Raw genomic sequence first — 11,430 nt, 5'->3', positions numbered from 1 at the left:
TTGCACATCTATGACGTGTCGCGCTCGTGGCGATCCATTAAGATGCCTGACGAGAAACTGTTGGATTGACAGCAATGCTACACAAAAATAAATAATCATACACAATAATAATAACGATTCATCAAAAATGACTTAGAAAACATTTTTTTTTGTGGCAGCAACCATCTGCCGTTCGAGACCCTTTTAGACAATGACGTAGTGTTTACGTAACAAGCAATAACCCCATAAGCACTTGCGTCACTCCATGATGGTGCCTGACTAAAAACACGTCACACACACTCACAAAATTCAATGCTCGTTATTGTTCGTCCACCTTGCTACATGCATCACATTTCCCTTGAATTTAAACACTAGGAAAAAAAAAAACGTTTCTTTAAAATTACGTATTTTTTCCCCAAATAAAGTATTTCCCTCATGAGGAATTGTGTATAATAAAACTTTAAGTGATTGAAAAGCTCTTTAACCATGGCTAATTCAGAGTTGCTGAAATTTGTCCAAGTTCACATAATTGGCGCAAAAAAATAGTGACTGAGTAGAACAATTCCTTGTTCAATCTATGCCAGCTACATACTCTGGTAGAACAAAAATTACTCAATTTACTACAAATTCTTTTTTTGAGTAACATATTAAGAGATATGGTGGTGTGCCTTAACCTCAGCAGCCACTTTGTTTGAGGTCTCTTGATCTTTTGCTAGGTAACATGTAGGTCTCGCGCAAATATGACCTACGTCAAGAGAACAATTTAAAAATACTTCTCGTTGAACCAGGATTTCGATTGGAAGGGTTACAAAAATGGCACAAGTGATTTTGTATGTAGCATTTAGCAACAATCAGGGATGCAAGCAGGCTTTTTTCTTCTTTTGGATGTCATCACTTTAATAGAACCATCAAACAGGAACAGATACAAGTTTGCCGCTCAGGTACTAAATCACTCACGTTTACCGATAAGATATAAATAGCCAACTAATAATAATCATCAACAAATACATCAAATTATCAAGTATCCGAGTGTTAAGTTAGGGACATCAAATAAAAAGGTGTACAAAATATCGCAGACAAAAGTCCAGTTTGAGATTTAAAAAAAAAAAAAAAAAAAAAAAAAAAAAAAAAAAATCAAAAATCACATTGTAGCAGTTCATTAGTAAACAAAACCAAAAATGGTTCTAGATGGCCATGACAGGAAACTAAGAACGAAAAAAAATTATCGAGCTTAAGGTACTAGTGCACTCTGTCGTCACTAGTAAGAATTCAGGCATACTGCGTCCTAATAGGAACATTGTTGTCCACTCCTAGTGCCACTTTTGGCCTATCATCCATCAATTTTCTGAGCCACTTATCCTCACAAGGGTCGCAGGAGTATTGGACCCTATCCCAGCTGTCATCAGGCACGAGGCGAAGCACACCCGAATTGGTTACCCGCCTATCGTGAGAAAAAGTGACAGTCGCACTCAAGATCACACCTACGAGTAATCTCCAATTGATGTCTTTGGGATGTGGGAGGCCAGAAAAAAAGCAGCACGGGGAGAACATGTAAACGCCACACAGGAGAGGCCGGGATTCTAATGTTGGTCCTTAGAACTGTGAGCCAATTGCTCTAACCAGTTGTTCCACTGTTCAACCCACTTTTGGCCTACTCGTACGCAATTAAACCTTAGTAGTAAACTAGCGGTACTGTGCGGCTCTATAAACACTTGAGAAATGTCATACAATAGTGGACAAAAACATGTCACGAGGGAGAATTGTTTCTGCTAGTTGCACTGAATTGTCTTACCAGTGAGGAAAGAGCAAGTACATAGACCCAAGATAAGATAGATATGGAAGAAATGCTGAAGCGGCTTTCCCCAAAAACTAATAAGAATGATTAATTTTTTTTTTTTTTTTTTTAAAGTTGAGACAAAGGCAACACATGTTGTTCTACTGGATGCAGCAGTTGTTGCGATGGCTGTTGGAATCTTTGAAGCGCAGACGCATCTTTGGACGATATTTCTCCAGGTAGAAGAGCTGCTTGCTGTTGAAAGCTCCACGACGCTTTCTGGAACAAACACACACGGCACAACAAAATGAACATTGACCGTATAACTTCACACAACATGAAACAGTCTCTTACTTATGATTATTATGGTAACTGTGATGCATTGCAGTAAATGTGGAATATTTTTTTTTACGTTTGCATACACATTTTATTAACAGTTACAATAGTAATCTTTTTCAAATAGCAAACATTTAGAGTATTACAGCATGTATTTTTGTTGACAATTATTAAACAATATTAAATTACATTTTAGTCATTACAATAAATCTTATTAGGCATTCATTATGTCAAGCAGCTTTTAGATGTGAAATTATATTGTATTCATCATTTACAAAAGAAAAATTTAGTCATTTGAAATGCCAAACAATTTAATGGACTACCAAAAAACCAAGTAATGTTTTTGAGTCAGCTGGGATAGGATCAAGCATGCCCCCAAGCCTAGTGAGGATAAGCGGTATGGAAAATGGAAAGGTAGCTGGGTATTAAAACAGCCTTTTAATTGACAGTTTGTGTTGATGTTTTATTAGCGGTTTCTCTTGTACATTGACGACAATTACGGTTACATATTTTTGCTAAACTAGACATTTTTTATAAAAAAATACTTTCACATAAATATAGTTGTACTAATAATTTTGTGGAAGTTTCATTACTTGACTCTTTTTAAGGTTATCGAAAGAGAATAACGTGACTTACTGCCGGATGAACTGCACGGCGTCTTCATATTTCATGCCACACTCGATGAGGGCGAGGGCGACCAGGACGGGAGCTCTGCGGCGAGAAAGGATGTCGGACATTTAACGTTTGAGCGCGTGGTCGAAAACCACGCCAGGTCGGGGGTCCGCCGCTCACCTGCCGAGGCCCGCCACGCAGTGCACGGCCACGCAGCAGCCCGGCTCCTCGCGGAACTTGACCTTCAGCAGGTTGAGCCAGTCGTCTACAATCTGGTTGGAGGGAGGAGCGCCATCTTCAAAAGGCCAATCCTGCGCGGGAAGGAGGATTGACATTAAAGCATAACTGATTTGATGAAGTGAGGCGGTCATGAAGGTTTACTCACCAGGACCTGTATTCCCTCTTTCACCACCAAGGTGGCGTCATACGTGGCCTCGCACACCCTCACCACTGTGGTCACGCCATACTTCTTCAGCTCCTGAAGGTGGACAGTACATATGAAAGCTCACTGTTGCTATGGATACATACAGACTGTACCCTCACACAGGCGCCATGAATTCCAACTAAGTACTTTTTGATGATAGATTTGGACACTTCCCAGACTACCATACCAACCACCCACCTCAAGTCATCTGGCAACAAGCTATCTTCAGATTTTGTAATGAAACTTTGGCAGCTTTTGAATGGTGACACCAACAATAAAACATTTTCCTTCAAAAGGACAAAAGGTTTGTAATTATCACACTGAGGAAAAACTGAACCCCCCCACCCCCACCCCTTGAGTTTTATGTATGTCACCCAATGACATCACGCATTAGCAACATCATTCACCAAACATCCGCACCTATCTCTCACTATGCCATGATTCACTTACTGTATTGAAATTGTTTGTTGATCACTGTTGTGCAGTTGCTCATTTGCCCACGTTTGCTTCAGTTAGAATTGCTGGATTTTCTGCTATTATGTGACAGGAGTGACTCATAAATGGACAATGGACAAATGCCCCCCCCTCAGAAAAAAGGGAACCTGACTGAGAAATTATAACTTTCACATTTGGTGAGTCAACAAACCTATGATCATATTGCATGTCAAACTCGATTTGTCAAATGTGACATGCATCTTTCAAGTTTTTCCATGTCATTGTCAACAACACAATTCAGATTTTTTTCATATTTGACCAAGGCTTCTTCCATACATAAACGATCGACGTATTCAATGCAAGTGCACCATTGAGCCGCAAGTGGCACTCACTCAAGATACACAGCACATAAAGAGCCGAAATCAGTGGCGAACGAACGATACACTTTACAACTGAAATATATGAAACATTGGCTTCGGTTACACAAAAATCTCCAAAATCGCCACAACTGTGTCAGGATGAGACTTACACATGGGACTGTATTTAAACCTGGAAACGCAGAGCCACGTGTCCCATTTGTGCACATGCCTGTCACTTCAAGGACGCATTCCATGCACAGTGGAAGTTGCATTTGTTTTGGTCATTTGATTGCATAAAAAGATCATACTTGACAAGAAACCAATTTTGGGCACCATGTTGTCGTGTGAAGGTAGCCCAAGCTGTTTAGTAATGCGGTAAACATGACCAGTATGGCACCTTTGACACACCAGTCAGGGCTTCACGAAATTTAAATACCAACCGAGCCCGACTTACACTACTTAATGCACATATAAATAAAATAAATGCAAGAGCAAGATCTAGCTTTCCTTTTTTTTTTTTTTTTTTTTTTTTTAAACAATCAGGAGATAAAAGCGCACCCCAAAGAACTCTGGGAAGCGCCATCAAGCTCCATTGCGCTCTGGATTGCCAACAAAGCAGAGACAGTCACTGCCAAATGACTTAGCCAGAAAAATCGCCCATCTTTCGCATGTCCACATGGGTTGACCTCCATGTCAACTTAAGAAGCTCGCACTCACACTTTAAACAGTATGCACCTGTGTTAAGTGTGTAGATTGTGACTTCAAGTAGTCGGGTAGCTACCTGCACCTCTCTAAAGTGTATCATAGTTACACTTATTTGCATGTACAGTCCCCTCCAAAAGTATTGGAAGGGCAAGGTCAACTCCTTGGTTTTTGTTGTCGACTGAAGAAATTCTGGTTCCAGACCAAAAGATGAATGAGACAAAAGTTCAGAATTTCAAGCTATATAAACTGAGAACCGAACATCACTTTGAAATTTAGCAAAAGTATTGGAAGAGAAATTAAGAAAGACTAACATTTAATATTTAGTGGGCTAACCCTCACCTGCAATAACAGCATCAAGCTTGTGAGCCATTGACTTCAGACTGTTGAATTCTTTATTTGAAATACTTTTCCAGGTCTTTACTGGAACCTCTTGTTTCTCTTTTCAGGGGGTAAAAATGCATGTTCTATTGGGTTAAGGTCCAGTGATTCATTTGGCCAGTCAAAGACATACTTTTTCCCCCTGATGAAGTCGTTTGTTGTGTTGACAGTCTTTTTGGTCATTGTCTTGTTGCATGGAGTTTTTCCTTATTAACTTGGATGCATTTTTCTGAAACTTGACGGACAAAATGTTTTTTGCAGAATTCAGAAAACATTCTGGTGATACCATCATGAGTAAAATCATTAAACTTAGTGAGCCTGTTCCAGAAGCAGTCATGCAAACCCAAACCATGACATTACATCCACCATGCTTCAGAGATGAGCTTGTGTTTTGGCTCATAAGCATTCTTTCTCCATACTTTGACCCTTTTTTCCATCACTTTGGTAAAAGTTCATCAGCACATAAAACTTTGCTCCAAAATTTCTGTAGTTCTTTGAAAATTCAATCTGGTCTTCTGATTCTTCTTGCTGATAAGTGGTTTTTATTTTGTGGAATGGCCTGTATATTTCTTCTCTGGAAGTCTTCTGTGAACAGTGGACAAGGATACCTTTGTCCCTGCCCTACAGAGGTTTGTGGTAATGTCACTGACTGTTGTTGTCTTTGAGTAATTCTTCACAGCTCTCACAATGTTTCTGTTATCGACTACTGTTAATAGGCTTGAGTAATATGTTCGATATCTGTTGCTCAATACCACAGTAGTTTATTTCTCAAGACATTCCAAATTGTTGTATTGGCTATGGCCAAAGTTGGTGCGATAGCTCTTGAGAGTCTCTTCTCATATGTACAAAATTTTTGCTTTTCTCCCATGGACAGTTCTTTGATGTTCATGTATGTTTAACAGCAAATGCAGTTTTCACAAGTGAAACCCGCAGACAACAAAAAAAGCAGCAAAATGTTTAAACCATCTAAAAAGAAAACACCTGAACGAGAAACCCCCATTAGTCACGTGTTCCAATACTTTTGTTCACTTGAAAAGGTGGCTTCAGATAAATGCTGCTGTGTGCTGTGTTTAATACAACTTGGTGTAAATACTATTAAATAAAAGCTGGGATTCTGAAGTTTTGTCTCATTCATTTTTTATCTCAAACTTAAATGTCTTCTGTACACAAAACCAAAAGGAGTTGCCCTAGCTGTTCCACAATACTTTTGGAGGAGTCTGTATGAAACTTGAAAATGTATATAGATGACAGTAACTTAGTGATTCTATATATTACTAATGTATTCACAATGATAAATTACACTATTTTAAAAAAGTAAGGATATTTGGCTGAAGGATGAAATTTCAGGACAAACTTAAATGAAAGAGCGGTCAACAGTAGGAGGAGACCAGCACTCACCTCGATGAACTTGTTGAGGGTGGCGTTGGTTGGGTTGTGGGTGATGAGGAACCTCATGTTCTTGTAGGTGATCTCCACTGGAGCGGGCCTGTTCATGCGTGCCATGGCAACAACAACTAAAAAAAGCAAAATGGCTTTCGCACAGAAAGGCAGGGGAACTTGAGACCCTAAACGTAAACAGTTTGGCGTGGAAGGACAGGAATCCTCCGGGCGGCAACGGGAGTGGGGCGTCTCGTTGGCGGACAACTCAGGAGAGGAGAAAGGGAGGGTCGGGGCGATAAAATGAGGCGGGTTCCACCTTGCTCGTGGCCGGGCAGGAGCCAACGGGGAGGGGCAGTGTGCAGCGGGTCAAGTTACCCCATCCAGGCCGAGTTGTTGCTGGTTGCGGGAGGCGTCCCGGTTGTGCCGACGTCAGGGGCGTCCAGGCGGTTGTCCAGGTACTCCGTTCACTCGTCTGCATATGCAGCGTGCTGAGCCTGGCAGTAGTCTCCGCTGCCCTTCAGAAACTCCATAAATGTGCGACCCAGAACACCACAGAACTGCTGCGAGACAACAAAAAAACAAACAAACGAATTAACGCATGATCTAAAAATGACATTTTACTATATCGGATACAAAGACAGTGGAATTTAAGATTGGCCAAATCCACAACATCTCAACAGTAATTATCAGGTTTCTGTAGTCCTTTAGGAAAGCAGACCGATTATGTGTTGAACCAAAATTGGACATTTGCAAACATGTGGCCTTTACTGTGGAAAACAAGGACCGAAACATTAATTAGTTTACCTCTCAAGCTTGCTGATATTTTTTGTAATGATTTAAACTTGGCAAGGGTGTGGACAACACTTCTCTGTGGCGTAAAATTTATAACAAAAGTGCAACAACTTTGTCAACAACCAATCCATTATCAAATTAGCCATTTTGATTATTGGTTAAATCTCTAGAGACCTTCAACTTAAAATTGTCCAAATCTTCCGACTTCAGGCTCTCACCAGTAAGTAATCTCAGAAATCTGTTGGCCACCATGAAAAAAAGTGATTATCTTTAGTGCTGAATCATTTGCAAAAAGTTGCTTTCATTTGGATTCAACATTCAAGATTTTCTGATGTTAACAGTCCACACCAGGACTTGGACCAATTTATTTTTGAGAACGGCATACAAAGGGATAGAATTTTTTTTTTTTTTCTAAATCTGATTCACCAACATGGTAATGGACAGATTGACTCTTCACTTAAAATCATTGTTAGTTGCAGCCCTAAACATAACTTTTTATTTCAGTTTTAATATGGAGAGAGATTTGCCTCAAAACTAATCACATATAGCCACAAATAACTTTTTTTTTTTCACAGCCACAAATATATCCACGTTTAACATTTTCCAGAACCACAAATATATCCATGTTTAACACCTTTTTCAATGCATGTGTATTTTAACTTATTTGTACATGTTCTATTCTACTTGTGAATAGCTGAATGTGCATTTGTGGTTAAGCATAAGGCAGTTTAAGATTTTAATACATATAAAGCAATAATATTGCCATGTGTGGGAAGGCCCCTCAACCCATTATCTGGCAGTGTTGCTAGAGAAAAAAAAAACCATGTAATTTGCTGATATATTTCTGGATTTGAAAGAGACATGATTGTGTGTAAAAAAAAAAAAAAATTGTGAAACATTTCCCCTATATTTTAATTTCTAATTTGAGACATCGAGAGTTTGACTACATTATTTCAAACTCAACATGCAGAACAGCCACTAAAATGTCATATGAAGTGATGAAAGATGTTGATTGATGTGTATTGTTGGTGGCTTGATAAACTCAGTGTATTTATCAAAAAAAGCTGTGTGTGTGTGTGGTGGTGGGGGTAGGGCTGAAAATAATTTCATAGCTAAGGGGGGGGGGGGGTGCTCAACTGAAATTGATAGGAACCACTGTTACAGGCCATTATATACTTTCTTTGTGGGTTGGGGCATCAAATACTTAATGTGCACACTCATTTTGATAAGAAACACTGCGTGAAGTGAAAAAGCGACACCTTTGTTCCAATTTTCTACCAATTCAAAATACAACCAGTTTCCTTAATAGTGTTTGTAATTCAGCCAGTGAAGGGGTCAATGGGAAACTGAGCACCTTTATATTCAATTCGATGGGGTACCCAGTATAAAGAGTCTTACTGACCATTGGTGACGTGAAAACGCTTCGTTCGGAACACAACGCAAATGAGCTCTTGTTCGTACGGTAGTTGGCGGGTAAGTTTCAACATGGCGGCCGCTCGTGACGTCGAGACAAAAAGAGTTGGCCCGTGACGTCATCCCCAGCAGGTTTGTCACGAAGCTTTAACAGCTGCCACCTGTTCATGAATCCTAGACTTTAAAAAGCCTTTGCATCGTTTGGACGAAAGGGCAAACTCTTTGTCTCGTCTGATGTAAAAACGTCGCGGGAACAGCCGGCTACATCCGCCATTGTCCGGTTGAAACTGCATCTGGCCAACATGGCGGCTCGAGTGACAAAGAGGAAAGACGAAGACGCCAAAAAACACAGACATGCCGCTTAAACGACACCGTAATATTTTACAATCTCGCCTGCTTTTCATTTATTTTTTAATCAGAAAGAAAAGCAGGGGAATCTCGTTTTTTGGAACAGCTTGATCCAAGTTTCCGCCATCGACTTCCGAAGACCGAACAGCGGTCAGAAGCTTTTACTTACACGTTAGCAAATAAAGTCACAATAGCTGCGATGAAACCATGATATTTTAATATTATTTCAAACCAGGCCAACATTTGTTCGGTTATAAAGTAGACACACACACACACACACACGAAAAATACGACGAGGTTAATTAAAAGATGTTACTTACTGGGATATGCTTACTCATTGAAGATTGTAACTTAATCATACAGCCGGTCCTCAGGGGAAAACGTTAAGCGATTAAACGTTTGTTCACCATTCGAGGTCGTCGTTACGAGTCCGAGTGGAGCCGAAGTCTGCCTCCTAAAAAGACAAGACGACCCCGAGCGCTTCCTGTCATGACCTTCAAAGCAAGAACATTCCGTGTGCAAAACGGCGTTTGAGTCTAAATAAAAGACCAAGAGCACTCTTTTGTGGTTATTTTTGGATAATTCTCTGATAGTATACTGCTGAATTCCTTGGCTACTTTCTATACAATTGCTTTCAGGGGGCATTCATCGATGTTATTATGAAAGTTTGCTCACATGAGTACTATCGTCATTTCCTGTGATGCAAGGTTGATGCAGCTCTTTAAACCCCACCCTGTCAAAAAAAAAAAAAAATGGAGTGCACAATGCATATTTAGAATTCCCCCTTTTTCAGTTTCAGTCAGTTTGAAACCCCCGTTGCATTGCGAAAATATATGTAATGTAGACAATACTTTAAGCCATTTTGCCCTCTTTAGTCAATTGAAACCTCTCCTCTTCTATTGTGGGTGAAAGTGACCGGGGAGAAAAAAAAATAAATCTGCAACATTTTACCAGCTTTCTTCATATTGGGGGTCAAGATGAATTGTAAATAACCGAGATTTTTAAAAAATGGTCAAGTTTTTCTTCTAGTCACTTATGTCAATCCATCCAGTTATCCATTTTCTGAACCGCTTATCCTCACAAGTGTCACGGGCTTGCTGGAGCCCATCCTAGCTCACTTCGGGCAGAAGGCAGGGTACACTCTGAAATGGTTGGCAGCCAATCACAGGGCACATATAAACAACAATTGGCACTCACATTCACACTTAGGGGCAATTTAGAGTAATATTTTTGGGGTGTGGGAATAAACGGGAGTAAAAGCACACAGGCGAGCCCAGGATTTGAGCGCCTGACCTCAGAACTGTGAAGCAGTTGTCGGGCTGACCAGTTGAACACTGTCCCACCACCCTGCTGTGATCTTGTTCCCAAAAGAAAAAGTGTTTTTTTATTTCATTCAGTGGTTAGAGCACTGGTTTGATAAACCAGGGGTTGTGGGTTCGTATCCCACTGGGGCCTCCACTCCCTGAGAAGGGTTGCGTCAGGAAGGGCATCCGGCGTAAAAATTGTGCCAAACATGTGCGTTCATCTGAGAGGACACGCTGTGGCGACCCCGAAAGGGACAAGCCGAAAGAAACTTACTTTAATCAAAAAATGTCACCTTTATTAGTTTTAAAGTATTCTCTCATATTGGGGGTCGAACTGTCCCATTAAAACGTTTTTTTTTAAATTGTAGAAAGTTTTTAATCATCTTAAACCCTGCTAAATTGATTTATTTATTTATTATTTTAAGTTAGTTTAGAATACTTCATTTCTATCATGGCTAGAAATTCATTTTTTTAAAACATACAAAATGTGTTCACCTTTTAAAAATTAAACATAATAGTGGTACATTATTGACATGTTTTTTTTTTTAGTTTGAACGATCCTATTATAGTGTGATATATATATATATATATATATATATATATATATATATATATATAATATATATATATATATGTATGATAAAACATTTCTGTTTGTTTCTGTCTGTTTCTATTTGTGTTCTTATTTTTATATTTTTCAAACTCTACCAAGGGAGATGAGTGATGGACAGAAAATTTAGTAAAATGAAACAATTGTGATGTGGCCACCAAATAATTGTACCGTATCTCACAGCGGACGAGGGCGACGTTTTGTGCCAAGTGCATCAATCAGAGTTGCTTTCTGTGCTCCTGGCGCTTTCCTGTTGTCTCGGCATGCAAACCAAACTTTGGCTGCCGTCTCTCTGGAAAGGCAAAAATCAACTGAGCTCAGCATTTTCTTGCTCCTGGGACACAAAAGGCCAACGAATGGTCACCAGCGGGAACCAATCGGGTTGCATCTGCACCGCTTCAGGGGTGCCGGTCGGTCCCCTAGCTGGACACCAAAAGGATTGTTTGGGGAGGGGGAGGCAAAAAAAGGAAGCTTCCAATGGGCTACCATTCTACCAATTGTGTATAAAAATGAAAGTGCCAGCGAGGATGATCTCACTTCACAATCAAATTCCAAATACCAAAGTCGATGAAAGGGGGGAA

At 39.9% G+C, this 11,430-nt stretch overlaps 1 protein-coding gene across 1 annotated transcript; it reads right to left on the bottom strand.

Annotated features, from left to right (window-relative positions):
- Nucleotides 1–850: 850 nt before the first annotated feature.
- On the bottom strand, nt 851–6,603 carry ptp4a1 (protein tyrosine phosphatase 4A1). Its single transcript, XM_061830587.1, has 5 exons — nt 6,401–6,603; nt 3,087–3,179; nt 2,882–3,012; nt 2,726–2,800; nt 851–2,032 (listed from the first exon to the last, which is right to left on the bottom strand). The coding sequence occupies exons 1-5, from the start codon at nt 6,503–6,505 to the stop codon at nt 1,915–1,917; spliced, it is 522 nt and encodes a 173-aa protein (XP_061686571.1). The 5' UTR covers nt 6,506–6,603; the 3' UTR covers nt 851–1,914.
- Between the last annotated feature and the right edge of the window lie 4,827 nt (nt 6,604–11,430).

The sequence above is a fragment of the Syngnathoides biaculeatus genome, chromosome 9, assembly GCF_019802595.1.
Source record: "Syngnathoides biaculeatus isolate LvHL_M chromosome 9, ASM1980259v1, whole genome shotgun sequence".
Taxonomy (NCBI): domain Eukaryota; kingdom Metazoa; phylum Chordata; class Actinopteri; order Syngnathiformes; family Syngnathidae; genus Syngnathoides; species Syngnathoides biaculeatus.
The sequence above is the reverse complement of the archived record's forward strand: the minus strand, read 5'-3'. Positions and strand labels throughout refer to the sequence as shown.